At 41.2% G+C, this 22,385-nt stretch overlaps 1 protein-coding gene across 1 annotated transcript in view; it reads right to left on the reverse strand.

Moving 5' to 3' along the window:
• LOC126195756 (glutamate receptor 3-like) overlaps positions 1–22,385 on the reverse strand; it is a 123,144-nt gene that overhangs the window by 23,871 nt on the left and 76,888 nt on the right. Inside the window, exons 6-7 of the mRNA XM_049934384.1 lie at positions 10,473–10,684; positions 4,796–5,076 (exon numbers count right to left, since the gene is read on the reverse strand). Coding sequence (XP_049790341.1) covers positions 4,796–5,076; positions 10,473–10,684 — 493 coding nt within the window. The remainder of the gene's footprint in view (positions 1–4,795; positions 5,077–10,472; positions 10,685–22,385) is intronic.

A 22,385-nucleotide genomic window follows, 5' to 3' on the forward strand; every position in this document is an offset into this window, starting at 1 on the left:
CCACTATCTTCCTATCTCTGCTGCAAATCCTACATAACCACTGATGAGCCTGATCCACTTTCCCAACACCCACGCCACTGCAATCCCCCCAGTGAAAAAAACTACTACATCCATCACACCAAACCCCGGAACCAACAATTCTACGGCAAGTCAGGCACTTCTCACTCATGGCAAAAATAATACTTTAGCTAGAATAAATCAATTAAATTACCGAAAATCAAAAAAGGCGTTACAAGAATTAAGCCTATTCACAAATCTATATAAGCAAGTTTCTGATTTAAAATTCCGCTGTTTTTCTGAGATCTGTATTAAAACAATGAAGGTATACGCTATTTATTATATATTTCACTCGATTGAATGAAAAAAAGGACAATTAAACGAGGTACTTTAACTCTGATTCTCCAAAAACGTTACGAGAATTAGGCCTATAAACAAATGTATATAGGCAAGTTTCTGATATACAGTTACGCTGTTTTTCTGAAATCTGTATTAAAACAATGAAGTTATACGCTATTTACGGTAGTTTACTTATTTGTTACCGAGAAACTAGTTAAATTACCGTGAAACAAGAAACAAACACGTTTACAAAATTTAAGCCTAAGCGCGACTTCGCGTAGTTACGATCGTTTCGTGTTTTCTGAAAAAATACGCAAAGAAAAGTCAAACCTTCAATGGCAAGACTAAACGATACACTAATGCACGTATTTAATTTGCTGTCGGCGTTAAACTAAATTATACTCCTGTCTAAATCACTTAACTTTCTGGAAATGGTTTCTGGCGTCACTTACTCGGCGGCCATCTTGTCACAGTGCCGTGGACACGCGCCAGCTGTGATTTGCGGTTGCACCCAATAACCCCCACACCATAAGGCCTTAAGTTGGCGCTTTATGTGTTGTGCAAATGCAGTCACTGTGATGCCGCTCCCCATGTCTGTAGCGAACCAAAATGCGGCCATCATTTTATAACAAGCAGAACCTGGGTTCGTCCGAAAACACTATCTCATGCCATTCCTGTCCCTACTGGCGTCGTTCCATACACCATTGCCCTCTAAAATGTTTCTGCACATTCGTCAAAGGTAGGCGGAGATGTGGACGATGCGCACGTAACCCTTGCCATAATACGGTAAATGGCCATGGACTGTCACCCCTGATAGTGCACGATGTGCTCCACTGTTCCAATGTTGCGCCAGAGCCGAGGAGGATGCAGACCTACCCTGCAATTCCTTTTCGACGAGATGTCGATCTTCTCAGGGAGTGGTGTGGGTGGCGCGACTTGATCCATCTCACTGTGTTCTACAGCCTTCTGTGGACCATTCTGCGCACTGCCGGAACACTTCGTCCCACACGAGTAGCAATTTCCCGGATAGATGCACCCCATTTTCTCGTGCCAATATTGCACCCTCTTTCAAACTGCCTGATCTGACGGTACGGTTCGCGCATACGTCTGTGAGGCATCCTGCACGTCTGCTAAAGCCACAATGATCCACTATCTCCGATTTATAGCGACAACGAGAGCCGTAGGCACATTTTACCGGTACGTGGTGTTGCTCCGCGATATCGATATTGACTGTGAACCCAGGGGCCAACATGTTTCAAATGCTAATCATTTCTGCAGAAGATGCTACTGTACATGTCTTGTGAATATGAACGTCCTATCTCTACTCGTTCAAGGTATCCTGGTTTTCTTTCTGAACATGATTGTTGTTGTTGTTGTGGTCTTCAGTCCTGAAACTGGTTTGATGCAGCTCTCCATGCTACTCTATCCTGTGGAAGCTTCTTCATCTCCCAGTACCTATTGCAACCTACATCCTTCTGAATCTGCTTAGTGTATTGATCTCTTGGTGTCCCCCTACGATTTTTACCCTCCACGCTGCCCTCCAATACTAAATTGGTGATCCCTTGATGCCTCAGAACATGTCCTACCAACCGATCCCTTCTTCTGGTCAAGTTGTGCCACAAACTCCTCTTCTCCCCAATCCTATTCAGTACCTCCTCATTAGTTAAGTGATCTACCCATCTAATCTTCAGCATTCTTCTGTAGCACCACATTTCGAAAGCTTCTATTCTCTTCTTGTCCAAACTATTTACCGTCCATGTTTCACTTCCATACATGGCTACACTCCATAAAAATACTTTCAGAAATGACTTCCTGACACATAAATCTACACTCGATGTTAACAAATTTCTCTTCTTCAGAAACGCTTTCCTTGCCATTGCCAGTCTACATTTTATATCCTCTCTACTTCGACCATCATCAGTTATTTTGCTCCCCAAATAGCAAAACTCCTTTACTACTTTAAGTGTCTCATTTCCTAATCTAATACCCTCAACATCACCCGACTTAATTCGACTACATTCCATTATCCTGGTTTTGCTTTTGTTGATGTTCATCTTATATCCTCCCTTCAAGACACCATCCATTCCGTTCAACTGCTCTTCCAAGTCCTTTGCTGTCTCAGACAGAATTACAATGTCATCGGCGAACCTCAAAGTTTTTATTTTTTCTCCATGGATTTTAATACCTACTCCGAATTTTTCTTTTGTTTCCTTTACTGCTTGCTCAATATACAGATTGAATAACATCGGGGAGAGGCTACAACCCTGTCTTACTCCCTTCCCAACCACTGCTTCCCTTTCATGTCCCTCGACTCTTATAACTGCCATCTGGTTTCTGTACAAATTGTAAATAGCCTTTCGCTCCCTGTATTTTACCCCTGCCACCTTTAGAATTCGAAAGAGAGTATTCCAGTCAACATTGTCAAACGCTTTCTCTAAGTCTACAAATGCTAGAAACGTAGGTTTCCCTTTTCTTACTCTTTCTTCTAAGATAAGTCGTAAGGTCAGTATTGCCTCACGTGTTCCAGTATTTCTACGGAATCCAAACTGATTGTAGTGTTCCATTAAGTTTCGGGTGTGCAGCCGCAAGAATTCTCCTTCTTCTTCTGATATTTCGGCTGTATAACGTTCAGCCAACTTCAGGGTGAGCTGCAAGACTGCCGCTTCAGTGCTTCCGATACACTTCATGTCCCATAGTGCCATCCTCGCTGCCCCGAACCAGAACATCCAAGAATGGAAGACATCCCTCCTTTTCAATTTCCATTGTGAACTTTATTTGATCGTGGTGGGAGGTCAGATGTCTTAAGAAGTCTTGCGAGTTATCTTCACCATGGGGCCAAACTACAAAGGTATCATCAACATACCTCCAGAATACCGTGGGTTTCAAGTCAGAAGATTCAAGCGCCTTCTCCTCGAAGTCTTCCATAAATAAATTGGCCACCAGACAGTCCGTCTGTTCAAAAAATTCGTTGTACCGAAAGATCAGCAGGGATCCCACTAATCGAGTGGCGAAGAAAACTACTTCGCTTCTGAATGATCCTCCCTTCCCACCAGAAGTTGTTCGGAGATTGAAACCAAGTGGTGCGGTGCCTTCTAGATTTTATGGACTACCAAAGGTCCACAAGAAAGATGTTCCTCTCTGCCCCATATTGAGTAACATAGGCTCTCCTACCTATGACTTTGCCAGACACCTGGCATAGTTGTTGAAACCTTTTGTGGTAAAATGTGATCACCACATAAGAAACTCTGCTGATTTCATTAGTAAACTGAAATCACTGAAAATGAACCCTTCTGATATATTAGTTAGTTTCGATGTGGTGTCTTTATTCACAAAGGTTCCCCTTCCAGAATCTCTAAAACTTACTGAAAGAAGTTTTGACAAAGAGATTTCAGCTTTAATCAAACATGTTCTGACCTCTACATACTTCTTATTTAACAACGAATTTTTTGAACCGACGGACGGTACACGAGCATAAAGGAACGAAGCGAGAACTGAAGCAGCAGTCTTGCGGCTCATTCTGAAGTTGGCTGAACGTTATACAGCCGAAATATTAGAAGAAAAAAGAGAATTCTTGCGGCTGCACACCCGAAACTTAATGGAACAGTCTTTGCGTCGCCAAAACATGAAGATTCAAATGAGTGTAATCTTTCTCATAACACAAGAAATAATTTTACCGACAATGAATAGCAAATTGAAGATGCAGATTCCGTAAACACTTCGAGTGCTTGTACAGTGTCTCCTGAAGAATGCATTAAGGATAGAAACCCTTGTTCGGAAACGTCATGCAACGGCGTTACAGAGAGTCGAATTTGAAGAGCCAATGCAGTAAGACACCTTGGACTAATTGAAGCTCGATACTTCTTTGAAAACTGATAGCCATGTTGACATCTTTCAGCCTGACCCAGCTCTCGGGTCACGCTATGTATCAGTATGTCAACAGATCTAATATTTCGTATTCACATTCCTCGGCGTCGCCAACTCCTTAACCAACCTGTCACCTTCCAAACTACCTTAGACCTCGGGCTACGCAACATATTAATCTGTAACAGCAACCTACGTACCAAAAACTATTACAGGAGCAACAAAATATTGTCAGTGTTCTGTTCCCTTTCTTTTTGTGACCGTATAACGTCACCATACCAATTTGCTATTAAGTTACAAGATGAAGACAATATCTGGTATCTGTCGGTTCAGCTGACCATTATCCTCTGTAATTTCGACACCCTGTGCCATTGTTGGATTCCGTTTCCGGACATGGGTTACTATCGTCTACCTGTGACTCAGGACACGCTCTACAATCCCTCAAAGTTCGTCGTTATATTTTCGTTACACACCTATATCTCCGTGTCATATTTCACTCTATTCCGAATCATTCTTCGGGATTCAGCGACTCTTTTGTTTCAGTGAAGGTAAATAATGTAAAATCATTTTAAACTTGTTAACATACGCCGAAACTTACCAGTAGTTAATAGTTACCAAGAATTCAGAGTCACGTGGTAGTGCAAATGAGAGCGGTGCTTTAAAGAAAACTCCATCAAGTTCCGAAATCTTGCACGACTGATCAGGTGAAAATCTGCTGTGCAGCACCTCACGGCAAGAGTCTTCAAAGCCCAAAAATGCCAAATTTTTCTGGTCAAGAACATTCTTCAAGCCATCTTCAACAGTTTCCACCATGCTGTCAGGATTGTTATCAATTTTTGTTTGCCATAATTTCCATGCAGTGCTGTTTGAAGGTGACATCTGTAAGACACAAAAAACACACACTATTCATGAAATTAATAAAGTACATAAATTTCAGGACGTGTGTCAATCAAAACAGTTTCAGAATACCTGTCTGATGAAAAAGTTCGTAAGAGAAACTCGTGACGGCCGTAACGATATACGTATTACAACTATGATGTAACCTCGTGAAACTAACGGACAGTTTCGCAATACACAACAAGGTTTTTTTTCATCTGTAAGCGATGTAGAGAATGTATTTCATTCTGTATGTTTGTGATCATCGCAAAAGAAATTAATATGTTACGTAGATGAAACATTTCTCGCACAAAATCTTTTTCACCAGCTTAAGACTATTAGGAGCAAGTCATTTAGTGAGTATTGTAAAGAGGCGATTAAACATTTTTTTACTGTCAGCTTCATTTCTCAACATAGTTTGCTTTCACGGTTATATACACTACTAGCCATTAAAATTACTATACCAAGAAGAAATGCAGATGATAAACGGGTATTCATTGGACAAATATATTATACTAGAACTGACACGTGATTACATTTTCACGCAATTTGGGTGCATAGATCCTGAGAAATCAGTACCCAGAACAATAACGGCCTTGTTACGCCTGGGCATTGAGCCAAACAGAGCTTGAATGGCGTGTACAGGTACATCTGCCCATGTAGCTTCAACTCGATACCACAGTTCATCAAGAGTAGTGACTGGCGTATTGTGACGAGCCAGTTGCTCGGCCACCATTGACCAGACGTTTTCAATTGGTGAGAGATCAGGAGAATGTGCTGGCCAGGGCAGCAGTCGAACATTTTCTGTATCCAGAAAGGCCCGTACAGGACCTGCAACATGCTGTCGTGCATTATCCTGCTGAAATGTAGGGTTTCGCAAGGATCGAATGAAGGGTAGAGCAATGGGTCGTAACACATCTGAAAAGTAACGTCCACTGTTCAAAGTGCCGTCAATGCGAACAAGAGGTGACCGAGACGTGTAACTAATGGCACCCTATACCATCACGCTGGGTGATACGCCAGTATGGCGATGACGAATACACGCTTCCAATGTGCGTTCACCGCGATGTCGCTAAACACGGATGCGACCATCATGATGCTGTAAACAGAACCTGGATTCATCCGGAAAAATGTTTTGCCATTCGTGCACCCAGGTTTGTCGTTGAGTACACCATCGCAGGCGCTCCTGTATGTGATGCAGCGTCAAGGGTAACCGCAGCCATGGTCTCCGAGCTGATAGTCCACGCTGCTGCAAACGTCGTCGAACTGTTCGTGCAGATGGTTGTTGTCTTGCAAACGTCCCCATGTGTTGACTCAGGGATCGAGACGTGGCTGCACGATCCGTCGTTACAGCCATGCGGATAAGATGCCTGTCATCTCGACTGCTAGTGATACGAGGCCGTTGGGATCCAGCACGGCGTTCCGTATTACCCTCCTTAACCCACCGATCCCATATTCTGGTAACAGTCACTGGATCTCGACCAACCCGAGCAGCAATGTCGCGATACCATAAACCGCAATCGCGATAGGCTACAATCCGACCTTTATCAAAGTCGGAAACGTGATGGTACGCATTTCTCCTCCTTACACGAGGCATTACAACAAAGTTTCACCAGGCACCCCCGGTCAACTGCTGTTTGTGTATGAGAAATCGGTTGGAAACTTTCCTCATGTCAGCACGTTGTAGGTGTCGCCACCGGCGCCAACCTTGTATGACTGCTCTGAAAAGCTAATCATTTGCATATCACAGCATCTTCTTCTTGTCGGTTAAATTTCGCGTATGTAGCACGTCATCTTCGTGGTGCAGCAATTTTAATGGGCAGTAGTGTAGTTAGTCTGAAATGTTTCAGTTTCTTCGTTCCGTCGGAAATCTCCGTTTTGCGAGACTCTGTAAATCATTTGCTCATAGCAACTGTTACTTTCTCATTTGGAGCAGGCTTATTACTAATGATCCAGATTTTCCATTTAGGGAAAAAGGCAGTTCGAGCCAAATTTGGAGAATAATGTGTTTGAGAATCAAATACAATGCCCGATTCACACTCCACATTGCGGGACAGCGGATTTTTCTGGCAAAAGCTCTCTGTTTGGTGTGTTCATCTGCACTGTGTCTTATTAAACTCGTGAGACAATAATGGACATAGCATGCTCAATTTGTTTCTCTGCCCTTTCCCAACAGTGGGTCCTATTACCCCCGAGGAATTTCCCCACTGACAAAAAGCTATTTGCGTTCTTCTGTGCGCTATGTTTAGCCAGAAAAACCCCAGATCTAGATTGAGGTATAGGGTATTTTCAGCCATGTTCTACATGAGGTCTAGAGCAGCCGTTGCACCATCTCAATGGCTCCCATTGCTTTGACTGCTGTTTCAATGCTGGTGCGTAATGATGGATCAAGGATTCATAGAGAATGACAGACTGGAACATAATGTCATGTTGATTCCTATTAAATATTGCCAAACATTGAGCTGAAACCCTCTTCTGGTCGGTCGACCGTCAGAAATTGCCACAACTGTTGCATGTATAGATTACTTATTTCCTGTTTTTCAAGGAGAATGCTGTATACTCATTCAGTTGAGATGTGCGACAGTGGTCAGGTACCTTGCGCACTGTCACGGACAGTCTTGCACTGAAAAACCGTGCGTTATTGAAACCATCTTCTCCTTGTGACGTCAATTAGGCAACAAAATTTTAAACGAAAAACTTTAAAAACAGAGAGAAACTAGTAATTCTTTTTTGTTCATTTTCCAACTTCCTTAGCAGCAGCTACAAATGGCTGTTAAAAGATAATTTACTGACTTATTTGGTTTAAACTTTGTTTACAAACGTGAAAGTTGCTGTTATAATGTCTACAATAAAAATATTCTGTCTTCTGCGGATTCTGAATCACAAGCGTGCCGAAAAGTTGTTCTGTACCACGTGACTGATTACTTAAGGTATCACAATCTTTGACTAGTTGAGCAATGACATGTCTCGTGGGGTACACTCAGAGGCTGTAGGTGCTAGCTCCTCACAGGCCTCCATGCATTGCTTGGTCTGTTTTCATTAGTAATAGAACAAAGACAGTTCTGATGCAGACTGCATTGTTGCCAGATATCCCTGAGGGTACAGCACTGAAGAAGTAACCAGCATGCGATAACAGGTGATGTGCTGTCCAGGCAATGCACTTCTGCAGATAAACTTCGAGTTTACTGGACGTTTGGGACAAGTATGGAAGCATGTAGTGTGGTTCACTGTTTACAGGCAAGGCAGATGTAGTGCACTGTGTGTCAGGTTCACTTGTGCTAACAGTTGGTAATAATGGAGTGGGATAGATTTACGTCAAAATTTGTTACAGACATTCTGAAAGGCGTCAAGAAACTTTCTGTTTATTGAGAGCTTGGTTCTTTTTGTGTTGGACGTTTCTTGTGGATTTCAGTAAGTTCACAAGTCCCCATAAATACACCTTTCAACATTTCATGCAAAAGTGATTATTATTAACTTTGTGATGAGGTACTTTTCTTTGTAAGTGTTGTGGAACATTATTCATAGCTATGCTATTTATAGCTGTTATTTCCTAGTTTTAAGATATCATATTTGTTGATTGCTTTTGTATTTTTAATTCAGCACTTGATCATGACCTGTGAACTGAAAAGTCATGCAAATATGTAGTTTGTATGCAACTGGAACATCGATTTAATACAATTGTGATGAATGATTTGTGTCCAAGAACCATATGGGTGACATAAAGTTATAATCTATGAAAGGATTGAATTTAGTTCCGTTACAAAAAGAAACCACAAAGGAGAAACAGAATAAAGCTGCAGCAGTTCGTATGAACAATTGGTCATTCAGCTGCTAATCTGGTCTATTCTTAACTTGTAATCATCATCAGATACTATGTTAACAGGCCACTGTCAATGCATTCCCCTTTAAAGAGCCGGCCGCGGTGGTCGTGCGGTTCTAGGCGCTCCAGTCCGGAGCCGCGCTGCTGCTACGGTCGCAGGTTCGAATCCTGCCTCGGACATGGTTGTGTGTGATGTCCTTAGGTTAGTTAGGTTTCAGTAGTTCTAAGTTTAGGGGACTGATGACCTCAGCTGTTAAGTCCCATAGTGCTTAGAGCCATTTGAACCATTTGAACCCGTTAAAGAAGAAGTGAAGAAGTTGATGCCTTTGTTACACAATATCAAGAGTACTACTAATCCCACGAGCTGAAACAGTTGGTGTAAAATGTTGACGCGTATAGGAAGTTTTTATAATTCTGTTAAGTAGCTCCAAGCCAGTAATTAAGACTGTTAATGGTTTAAAAAGGTATCAGTGTGGAAAATGATCTATAAGATTTCTCAAAAATAAAAAAATTTGAAATGAACTATATTTTGTGACCCAAATTAATATTTTTATTTTATTGCAGTGGTACAGCTGAGGTGACATGTTACAGAAGGTACATGAAGAATGGAGCAGTAAAAATATCAGACATTAGTTTGTGGGGGAAATGACAATGATGTTACTGCGAAAAGTCTTTGGCAACACCTTATCTTGAGCTGTGATTCCCTAACGTGTCTACCTAGAAAGCCGAAAAATAAAGATTAAGTTGTCCTCAACTGCAAGGTTGGCATGAACATTATAGCACCAGGCATGGTTCTCTGAACCATGGTATAACACTGCAGTTTTACATTAACAAATCATTGATTATTTTGAGTACAGAAAGAAGTGATAAGTGCAAGAAAAACAGTAGAACTGCCTGCACTCCACTGACAACGTTTCTCCTCATAAGGCATCGAAAGACAGAACTCCAAAATCAGGTCCAGAGAACCGCCTGATGCAGACTGGCTGCCACATCATCCTCCGCCATATAGTGTATGGAGGTGCATGGAGTCATCGCATCACTCTCTCAGCCGTTTTTGGAGTTTCCAGGCATTGAAGCTGCTGCTTCTTATTCAAGTAGATCCCCAGTTTGCATTAAGAGGCTGGTTGGACGCCATTACAGTCCTCCAAGCAACGAAACATCCCTGCCAGTACCAAAAGTGCTCCACATAGCGGTCAGACGCGCTGGCCACTCAGTTTTAGAGGGGACGATCATAAGGCGTCACTTCAGCTTCATGGTAAGGATTCAGGACAGCGAATACTAACAAAGCAAATGAGGATATGTAATAGAAACTACATTTGGGAAGTTAAGATCTGGCAGTCTACCATCAACATGTTCGCTATCAGTTATCTCTCAAACTCTCAGTTTTCATTCTGTTACTAGATGAAAGTCGATAGCACCTTTTCATTTGATCATACCACACAAATGCGTCTCATGCTCAGGATTTACAACCGCCCCAGTTGCCTTTCAGCAAACTCTGTAAACGTTAAGGCAACATTAAAGTAGGGCTTACTGAAACAGATAAATAATTAAATCTCGATTAATGAAGCCAGCAGTGCACCTGCATTGATTCCAACGCAAAGCTGTTACTGATGACATTGACGCTCCAGCCACTGGCGAGGATGTCCTCCATTCCATGGTAAGGCAGAGTAGACTGCCTGAGAGTGGATGTGGCAGTTAGCCTGGCGCCGTATCCGATCCTCAGGATGAGGAAAAGGGCACAGATCCAGAAGTACAGCACTCGAATTGCACATCTGCGAGAATCGCCTGACGCTGTAACAGATTAAAATCGACACATTATATCTTCGTAAATGGGGTAGAACAGAGAATAAAGCAATAAGTATTGGTTAAAATCAGTCTTGGATGCAATTTTAGTTTTTTTTATTTTTCAACGACGCGTTTCGCCTTATTTAGGCATCTTCAGGTTATCTTTTCTAGATGGACGTGAGAGGCACCAAGATCTGCATAACGCGTTCCCGTTCACAGGAGCAAGTAACAGTAAGCCCCCATCTTACTGTTACTCACTCCTGTGAACGGGAACGCGTTATGCAGATGTTGGTGCCTCTCGCGTCCATCTAGGAAAGATAACCTGAAGATGCCTAAATAAGGCGAAACGCGTCGTTGAAAAATAAAAATAATAAAATTTCAACCAAGACTGTTTTTAACCAATACTGTTAAGCACTGGTTTGCTGTTATGCCACATATGGAATGGAAGAATAAGCAATAAGTAAGCCCTATGGTTAAGGAAACAGTAAATTTTTATTCGTATTACGGCAAGCTGAAAAAGAGAGAGAGAGGGAAAGGGTGATATATACCTGCATATGATAAAACCGTTCCCTCAGAAGTATGTCTCCTGCAAACCTCCTCTGTGTTACCACAGATGACGTGTCATTTATCTCATTTATACTAAGATTGCAGTAGATGCGAAAGTGCCTATTTGCTCCCACCACCCTCAGTGGAATATCTAAGTTCCATTTAATATTCACCAAGCTGCAGTCTTCTATAGTTGTTATCTCCTGCGCAGAGAACAGCGCGTAGGTAGTGAATCCTTTATCTTGAGGCTGTAAGAGGCTCTTAACGAGGAACTGATATTATGTGAATAGTTAAATTTTCAATTATTTTTATTAGCGGAACCCGAGAAACTCCACAGTTACATTTTAGAGTCAAAAATATTTTCCATCCTTCAACAATATAATAAACTCTGTACTTCCATAATTACTATCACACAGTTTTGAGCTACATGTCCAAACAACCATAGATTGCTAATGAAGTTTTAACCTGATGCCGATGGCGGCAGAAAACATGTCTGTTCTCCAAGACTGTCTGTACAGCCCTGACATTTACAAACCACAGATTGCTAACAAAAGTCTTAACTGACACCGACGGCGAGGGACAACATGTCTGTCCTCCGACACTGCCGCACCAGCTCTGATGTCACAGCCGAACCACTTCGTCCACCAAGTTTGGCGCGATCCTCAGATCTCTGAAGTGTTTCGTCTGCCTTTACGTTTATCAGTTGTTTATTATTCAGCTGGTTATTAACACTTGTGAAATAATGCAATGATAGCACGCTATTGAGAGAGGCTTTAATATAAAATGCAAGTAGATACGCTGTTTAGTTTTTCTAATATTAGTAACAGAAGACTATCATTTTGGCAAGTAACTTCCAAACGCAGCAGCCAATCGTGGAGGAGGACCACACTTTAAGCGGTCTTACTCACATACCCGTACTGAACAAACCACCTGTCATCGGTACCTCACACCACATTATGTCGTGTTGCCATTGCTGCCTTTTCAACTGCTCTAAGAAGAGCTCCTTGTAACCGAATATGACGGCTGTAAAGCCAGAAATATTACAGTAAGAGGTATAAAAATTTCTTATTAAGTGCACTTTGAAAAGCTGTTCACGTGGTAATGGTCTTATGTTGGCTTGCTTGAAAAGATACTTTAAATTAAATACATTTATTAATTTTAAACAGTGTTCTTAAATCTGGCATTTATATCAATCACAAATAAAAGATTCTGATTTATGAGCTGTAGGAATGTAGTTAAAGTACATCAAATTGCATTTATTTCCGCACTTCAAATGGTTCAAATGGCTCTGAGCACTATGGGCCTCAACTGCTGTGGTCATAAGTCCCCTAGAACTTAGAACTACTTAAACCTAACTAACCTAAGGACAGCACACAACACCCAGCCATCACGAGGCAGAGAAAATCCCTGACCCCGCCGGGAATCGAACCCGGGAACCCGGGCGTGGGAAGCGAGAACGCTACCGCACGACCACGAGATGCGGGCATTTCCGCACTGTTTAACTATTTTGGACCATTGCTAATGTGTCTAGTTATCCTTTATACAGCCATTAAATAAATCAGTCAGAAGCGTCTGAACCAAAACAATTAATATTGTTCCACTACGCACTAAAATTAAAAAGAAACTGTGACATATCCAATCTATCAATGACGATATCAAGGCTACTTTCGCGTTTTTCAGTTAGTAAATTGGGGAAAATGTCTATTTCTGCATTGGTGCGTTTCATTACCAGGCGATACGCTGCTGATGAGTTGAATTTGAAGTTTGTGGAGATTTCAGTGAAGATTTCTTAAAACATTCTGAAAGGAAAAATTACTTGCGATCATTATTTGCTTGTTTCAATCTCATTTCAGTAGCCAGTCTTCCAACTCACATGCATCAAAAGAGCACGTTCCTGACTGATAACATTTGTATAGACGATGCTCATGCTGAAACAGTTAATATGTACCAACCTGTTAGTGGGCTACCTGATCATGATGCACAATTAATGGAAATAAACTATGTAGCGCCTCACAGCGCTGAAGCATGTCTGTAGACAACAGCGATGTTTATTAATGAGAACAGGGTACAACGTTCTAAGAATAAGTTAGTAGAGCTGGTATGGAAATTTTAAGGGTATGAGTGCAGATATTTCTACTGGTAACTGAGGATAGTGTACTGAACAACATTAGATTAGTATTTACGTCACTTTCAGACTAACAATTGCTGTTACAAATTACAAGTTCTACGTTTTTAGGTTGGGTAACACTTCCAAGCACATATGGCAAGATGATGTTTAGTTTCCTCTGGGCAACAGGTCAGGCGTTGAAGTGCGGACGCAAAATGGTTAGTCAATATTGACAAGCATAGTCCACATAGTGGTGCAGTTATGATCATCCAGAAGACATCAGGTTGTAAAGTTTGTAACTTGTTTGTGGGAAGACTGTTTGACACAGAGAAAAAATAGAACCAACATGCTGATATGTGTACCTATAAACCACCTGTTACACCATTATGAAGCCCATAATAACATAAGATCTGATGGTACTTGCATACTGCAGAAATACTGTATTATTTTAAAGAAAGTCATTAAAATGTCCAGAAAAATGGACACACTGACAGAAATTAATAATGCAGCCAATAAGAGTAAAACTTTGTGGGATGTTGTGAAATAGGAGATAGGACAACCAGTCAATGCAGAAGATACCATCACAGCTGAGGTAAATGAAAGTGTTGTGACCGATAATTCACAAGTTTCAAGAGTTTTTAACAATCATTTTCTAAATGTGGTACGGGAAATATGATTAAATGGGTTGAAGAACAAAGCTAATATGTTGAAAACGTAATTCCACAAAACTTTAAGCAGCTAGAAGTAGCAGAAATATTCTTCACTAAAATTCACAGAACTATAAAATTTCTGAAACCAAAAACTCATATAGCGTTGATGGAATTTCCAAAAGAAAACTGAAAAATTGTTCCAACTTAGTAAGAAATGTCCTTATTGATTTATGTAATGTGTCGCAGCAACAGGGAATTTTCCAGCAAATTAAAGTTTGCAATTGTTAAACATGTTTACAGAATGATGACAAGAAACACTAAAATTATCATCGACCACTTTCCCTATTGACGTCTATTTCCAAAATATCGAAAAAAGTGCTGTGTACTCAAGATTACTCAACCAGAAAGTACTTACGTTAAGACTAAATGCTTGTTATTAAATCCCATTTCTGTTGTCGCATGCTTAAAAAAAAAAAAAAAAAAAAAAAAAAGAGGAAGGAATTCGAATGCTACATTGCGGCAATATTAGGTCCACCTTGAAAGTTGGACGTTCATATTTTTTGGAAAGCTGGCCACTTATTATGCTGTTGAGTACATACACAATCTCTGAGTCAGAGATATTATTATCGCGACTAGTAGAGAGCGAGCAGTTGTTGAGATCAGTCGGACGCAACCTGGTGGGGAGAGAAGCCGCACGACACGAGAGGTCACAGCCCGCCCTGGTTGGTAATTGGCCTTTTTGCTGCAGGCAGCTATTGTTAAAGGTATTTTATCAGATTTTTGTATTCATACATTGTGAGTAATATTTGTTTCTTTGTTGTGACCAGATACATGATTATTGATTACAGACGTTGTGGAATAATTAAAGCTTTCCAATTATTCAATGAAAAGAAAGGACTGAGTAAAGTTTGTCAAATGAATCTTCATTTTCAGCATATAGCAAAATTAAGTTTTTATTGGTTTCTCTCATTTTTTACACCGATTAAGTCTTGTTGACCAAACCCCTCCTGATCATTCAATTTCTATACAAAAAAAAAACATAGGAGTAGCTGGATCAGTAGTTGTAACCATGCACTGTACTCTGCATGGTTCGCAATATTTCTTTTGAATTATTTTAGCATGTTGCTGGCCATGCAGTTGCAGCGGCAAGACGAGGTAAGATGTCTGTCGTGTACAGGAGCATTGCAGTATAATTATTATCAGACGTTAGAGAATATTTTGAAATTCGCACTGAGATATTAGAGAATTGTTTTCACATGATTTGTAGAAAGAGTAATTTGTTTCTGTTTTTGTTTTCTATCAGAATACTGACATGACAGAATGTAGGAGGTTCCAAAAAATGTTTAAATACCGACATGTCGGGATGAAGGTTTTCTTAATACAAGTTGTATGCCTATATATCAGATTTTAAGATAACGACAATGAAGTTTCACTAGATTTCCTTGCAGTTTTAGAGAAAAAGTATAGGTAACGATAATATTGTCAGAGACAGAGCCTTACACATTTCTGTATGTCTTTCATGGGGCTAATAATAAAAATTAATTTTTGATAAAAAAAATTTTTAACCTCTTATGTAGAGATAGGTCGTCTGCAGCACCTCTCCAGAATGCGTATTGTGCAAATGCATCTTTCGTGAGCGTAGAGTAGGCACTCAAACAACACTGTGATGTTTGTGTTAACTCCATCCAAATGTGATTACAGTTGACAGGACCATTTTACAAATCTATATTTTCACCAACAATAAAGCCATCACAACTAGGGCAGTCTGAAAACTTCAAAGTTGGCATTTGATTTCATGAGCAATCTAGAGCGAAATATCTACCTTTTTGTCGTTTGGGAACAGGGAAGTGTCATTAATTAACTGTATCTGGTTCAAGTTTCAGCACGAGTGAGGAGACTGCGTTATTCAGGATCGATTGATATTTAGGGAAGAATTTCAATGCGACACTCCTCCTGTGATATCAGTCCAAACATAGACAAAAATTTCACGACGGAGTATAGGTTGGTTGATTTGTGGGCAGGGACAAAACAGCGAGGCCATTGGTCCCATCGGATTACGGAAGGATGGGGAAGGATGTCGGCCATGCCATGTCAAAGGAACCATCCTGGAATTTACCTGAAGCGATTTAGAGAAATCGCAGGAAAACTAAATCAGGATGGTATTCCCCGTGAGATTCAGGCCAAGCAAATTTGGTAGCCATAATGTCAGTGTGAATTCCTATTATGTTTGCCAATGCACTGTAACGCAATCTATGGAAGTTGCAATCGCCAACAGCAGAGAATCTAAGCACGAAGGGATGATTTTGGTGCACAATAATGTTCACATTCATGAGCTGTGATGCCTTTTTCGACTCCTAACACGCATCCCATGGAAGCTCAGGTGACTGTCCCTGAAAGCATAATTCTAGTAGGGGAACGAGGCAGGCATCAGTGCATTTTGTTAGTGCAGGTTGCCTACATCAGAAGCAGGTATGCACTCAATGGCAAACCTATTGTTCTCCTTTGATTGACAGGTGCGTAACCTATTGTTCTCATTTGATTGACAGGTACTTAACCTATTGTTCTGCTAAAAGGATCTTTCCTTTTTATTAACAGACACTATACCTACTGTTCTCCCACCCCCTCCCCCAAACCCCCTCGTCCCCTCGCTGCTACAGGTACACTTTCAGATCTGAGTTATTGGAATAAGCCCCTATCACTCTTATCAGTTTGATTGACTACTTAATTAAATTGATCAATTAATTAACCTCCCACCTGCTGGTAAACCCTCCCCCCTCCCCTCTCCTCTCCAGAAAATGACAGGTGGTTCAAATTCCAACAGGACAATGCAACACACCACAGCTTCCTCCACTAACCTAAGAAAATGGTGGGAAAAAGGGCACTTTGGCTACCTCCACTAACATAAATCAGCCAACTGCCACCTCTTCCTAGGGATTGGCGAGAAAAGGACGCTGCCTGTGCTGGACATAAGTCTATATTTTCAGTCCTGGAGATAAGTCTATATTTTCAATCTTTATTTAAACGATTAGATGCAGTACCAGCATCAAGTGTGTTCATCCCAAGGTCCAGAGTCCAATTGACCTAGTACACAGTACTGCCATGAGTGGGCGCTGTCGTCCCTTCCGTGACGTAATCCAAGATGGCGGTCTGGTGGTGGTGGAGAGGAAGGACCTTATAACAGGAAATTCTAGGGTATATTGTTTGTTTATAAGAAAATCAGTTTGTGTGGGTTGGATTTCTCTTGCTCATTATTCTCTGCTGTTTGGAAACATGTAGGTCTTGTAAGAAGTAATTACATGGAACAAACAAGTTGCATAACCTAATGTATGACATGGTGTCTTAACCTAATGTTTGACCCTTTTATGGCACTTAATCTATTGTTCTGTTAAGTGGGTTTCCATGTCACCCCCCTTTCCTTTAACTATTGTACCGCCTTTGATACCAAATTAAGTAATTAGTTACGTCCTCCCACCATTTTCTGGTACAGTTTTCGAATTTCACATGCTTTTGAACACCATTTCTGGCGCATTCTTCTTTGTCACCCACCCCCTTAAACTACTGTACCGCGTTTTATACAAAATTATGCAAACTTACATAGTGTTCTGCACTTCATCTGCTGTTCTGCTCCATGTCACCCACTCACACAAACCATCCCCTTAACTGTTGTACCGCAACACCGGATTGTTATAAAAAATTTATACAAATTAATTAAATTGATATTCTTCACATGTATGGGTTAGTTTCCTTTTTAATTCGCAGCATCCTGCTGGTCGGTGAAAATGATGGAATATAGTTTAAACAAAAGATCGCTAGTAAAAAACACATCCCGACACTTGATTCAAGACCCAACCGACTCTGCACACGTACCCAGGAGTCGGGATGCACCGGCAGTCCGCGCGAAGTGATGACGCGGCCGTCAGAAGCCAAGCCACACGTAGATGTCAGTTCGGGTCCCACCAGGATGAGGCAGCTGCATGTCTTTATTATATGACTCCCAAAAAATTCTTATCAAAACACATGTTCACCTAGGCGCCGTTGCTGGCGCGATGACACATAGATGCGGTGCGGGTCCAGCACCAAGAGAGATGTTGCAGTGCTTCCCTGAATAGCAAAGGGTGCATTCTTCCTAGCAATCCTAACAGGACGGTCCGTCAGCCACTGAATTTACCAGACAAACGGCTACTGCTGCTGGTGTGGGAGCTCTGTCCACCTTCTTTTTTCTGCAGGAAAGACTTTCAGCGGCAAAAACTATTTTGTACACGTCGCCATATTGCACCGGCAGTTAAACCTCGCAAAAGTTGTCTACAGATCATCAAGTACATACAAGAATCACAAGAATATTGCGAACCAGGAACATAGTTACCAGTGTGATTACAATTAAATATTACGATTGCTGCTGTAGCCTGATACCGGTTGATTGACAGATAATGTCTCCTCTTGATGGCTGTGGTTCTGGAACGTATCTCAGTATCTATAGCGCATATAATTTTCCATGTAAAAATCTCTCTCATCCCCTCGCGGTTATCATTGGACTGAATCTATACGTCCCTCACGATAGGACACACACACTCATTTTCTCTGGTCATGTCACGACATAAGCCACAGTAACACTACACTGCAATATATACACATTGAAACGTCCCCTTTGAAGAATTATACATGACTGCTTAAACTGACACACAATATTTTTAGCGCAACGCAATCTGACTTTAAAAAATCCCTACAAAAGAATGGCCCTGACTAACATTAACCTATACCTTTCACAAATCACTTACCTCACAAAAATCTTCGTTACTGGAACTACTGCAATACAGCGAGCGCCACTACTGCCAGCTGAATAATGTTGAAAACTCACAATATACATATCCGTTCATGACATCCAGTTTTAAAAATTTCAAAACTCCGCCATCTCTCTCCCCACATCCAATGGCGTGTGAAAAACGTAACACTAGGTTTCAAAGTAAACTGAGAAATAATAGTGACGACGAGCGTAGCTTATCAGCACCACTGTGTAGTGAATTAACAGACATTCGAAGTAGTAATTGGTAATTGTGCATAGGGAAATGGAGCGGGCGGCAAATAATGGTGTAGACAGTGAAACAGGTAGTGAACAGGGAAGCATTATCGATCGATCGGTCGGCAACAGCTCGCCTCAGGAATCCGAAAAGACAGAACACGATATTGCAAATACTGTAGACTTAGGTTTTGGGTCCTCACCGTTTTCTCAAATGAGTCAAGACACATTTTCTGCTTGTCAAAATGTGAATGTTGCCGGTGAAAATGCACTGCCAAAAAGCATAGAGAAACAGATTCCAGACACTAATACATTATTATTGCAATTAATGCAACAAATGGAACAAAATCAGAGACAAACACAGCAAAAACTTCAAAAGTTAGACACCACACTTGAACAAACACGTGAAGATTTAACTACTGAGTTACATAACGTTGAATCGAAATAACAAAAAGTCTGTAATGACGTAAAAACACAGATTTGTGAGCATTTCCAACCTATTTTTTCGCGTCATGAAAATGCATTACAGAATCACGAAGCAGCCATAAAAGAACTGCAGACTATTGTTCATGAAAATCACTGGCTGTGCTGTGTGCAGTCTGTGGCTGCTTTGCATTGTTGTAATACTCGCCATTGTAGTGTTAGGCAGCTGGCTGTGAACAGCGCGTAGCGTTGCGCAGTTGGAGGTGAGCCGCCAGCAGTGGTGGATGTGGGGAGAGAGATGGCGGAGTTTTGAAATTTTTAAAACTGGATGTCATGAACGGATATGTATATTGTGAGTTTTCAACATTATTAAGCTGGCAGTAGTGGCGCTCGCTGTATTGCAGTAGTTCCAGTAACGAAGATTTTTGTGAGGTAAGTGATTTGTGAAAGGTATAGGTTAATGTTAGTCAGGGCCATTCTTTTGTAGGGATTTTTTAAAGTCAGATTGCGTTGCGCTAAAAATATTGTGTGTCAGTTTAAGCACAGTCATGTATAATTCTTCAAAGGGGACGTTTCAACATTTTACACAAACAGTGTAGTTATCTTCTATATCTGTACAGCGCCTGGAAAGGTTATGGTCACCTACACTCACACTCGCTATATGTCTCGATTCTCCTCCGTCCTAGGAAATTATCTGACAAAGTCTTTGAATCAGCGCTTCTGCATAGTGCTGCAGCCTGGGAGCCATCCACGACACATGGATATACACAGACATACAGAAAACAGAGCAAATGTTCTCCAAATGTGTGGGTGACTGGATAGAATCAGGTACATTGCTATACTATACCTCCCTATCAGTGCATTTGGGCTAGGTGTTGTCACATGTAATACATTTACATGAAATTTTTTGAACACAGAACGAGAGGTTATGTCATGATCGCATCGATGGAACTGACATAAATTCGATAGAACTGCGAAAAATGACGTGGGGGTTAGGTATAAATTGACCAAATATAGACCGAAATTTGGGGAAATTGAGGAAGTACTTGCGTATCTTCTGGTTGGTGCAGAACAATTTCTACATGGGAAGAAGTACAAGGCACCAAGTGGAATCCGAGAAAACGTCGACATGGAAGCGAAGGGAGTCAGGGAAGCAGTCAATTCTTTTTTTTCCGTCGAGGCAGCATTATACTGTATGTCTATTGAGGTGCCAGTGATACATGTGAGTTGCCTACTGTATTTGACGCTTTTGAGGAAGAGAGAGAACCATCTGTCTCTTAAATTAAATGCATCTTTGTTAAAGGATAACAGAGAGTGAATGGGGTGATCGATTGAGGTGGAGCTGTAATGAGGTATGATTTAATTGTAGACTGATGATGCATTCTAGAGAGGGGGAAGTTGCTGTAGGTCAATTTTTCCATGGCTCTGTCAGGATGCATCAGTGGCGTGACATAGCCTGTGTTAGACTCATGTACAGCCACATGTTCTGTATGTGATTTAAAGCACTGTCCACTTGCGGTCGTTAATGGTAAACCTGTCGGTCATCAGAGGACTTCCATCTCAGGTGTGTTGAAACATGACACATTCCTCCAAACGAACTATGATTTATGTGATGTACTCCATCCCCCTGTCGCATCTTGGGTGTAGAATCGAGACTTCAGCTTCTTAACTACGTTAACGGTAGCTGCTTGTGAGGCACTACACCCACCATGCATACGTTTTCCTGACAGATGTGCTGTTTACAGAGTTAGTGGTGGAATGACTTGTAATTTTCACATGTCGGATGCTCCTGGTATGAATTTATCTGTTTCCTTGTAAGTGGTATTCCCCGTTACTAACGAGCATTTTAATAGGGCTGATGCAGGCACAGTATAATTTCTGAAGCGTGATCGAATGTGAACAGTGGACGCTAAACATCTCTGGAAAGCTATATTGCGCTCGTATCACACAGAGCCAATGTTTTAAGGAAGTAGTTTTTCGTTTTACGGTTCGATAACATAGTTTTTCGTAGAGAAACTGGGAAGAAGGGTGTATGTCATGCACTTGAAATATATTTCTTACATTGGAATATTAACAGCGCTACATTCCATTTGAGTGATATGTTAGAAACGCAAGCGATCTAACATTATAGCCCTTTTTACGTGTGGAATGTTGCAGCCTTAGGAGTGCATGTGTTTATGTTCTCTCTGACTGACCCTGATTCTGGAATAATACTTTAAAATTGATAGCTTGCTTGATTTACGTAAAATGCTTCGAACTCCATCCGTCTGGAACTTCATCGCGCATAAAAATCACCAGTCCCTTGTTCTTCTTAATCGTCTGCTATTACATCACAACACTATCAAATCTGTTACTATACGTCAATAAGGAGTGCTAACCTCCTCAACATGGGCACGTCTCGAGAAATCTTGTCCACTTGGATGGGCGAGGACTTGGCAAGCTCTATTCATTCACAAGACGTGGAATGTAGCAGTCTACTTCAGGTCGATTCCAGATTAAATCGGTAACAGTGCTGCAGGGAGGGTTGGTCAATGACAGTGCGAGAGGGTTCTTTCAGTCTCTGATTTTACCCTAAGACTGCGAGAATGCTTTGTAACTCCCATCAGCATAGAGATAGATCGTAAATTAAGCACTATGCTCGAAGTGTTAGGAATATGTAGAGCGCTATTTGAAACACTTTGATGATGGATGTGTTCGAGAATTAACAATGCATGGATGTACTGAACAGTCATTTATCTACATTTGCAATGATACTTGCAAAGTGGGGACGGGGTGGTTTATCTATGATACTGAAATTGGGGAACTTGCTCTCACATCACTGGTCAGTGTTGAAATTACTGTAATATTGGTAAAATTTTTCACACAATCAACTGTAATGCTTATTATTTCAGTACATCGGGAGTGTCTTTTCCACACCATCCATCCACTGGTGTGCTGTTGGTTACCACATAATGATTGACTGACAAC

The sequence above is a fragment of the Schistocerca nitens genome, chromosome 7 (genome assembly GCF_023898315.1).
Source record: "Schistocerca nitens isolate TAMUIC-IGC-003100 chromosome 7, iqSchNite1.1, whole genome shotgun sequence".
Lineage (NCBI taxonomy): Eukaryota > Metazoa > Arthropoda > Insecta > Orthoptera > Acrididae > Schistocerca > Schistocerca nitens.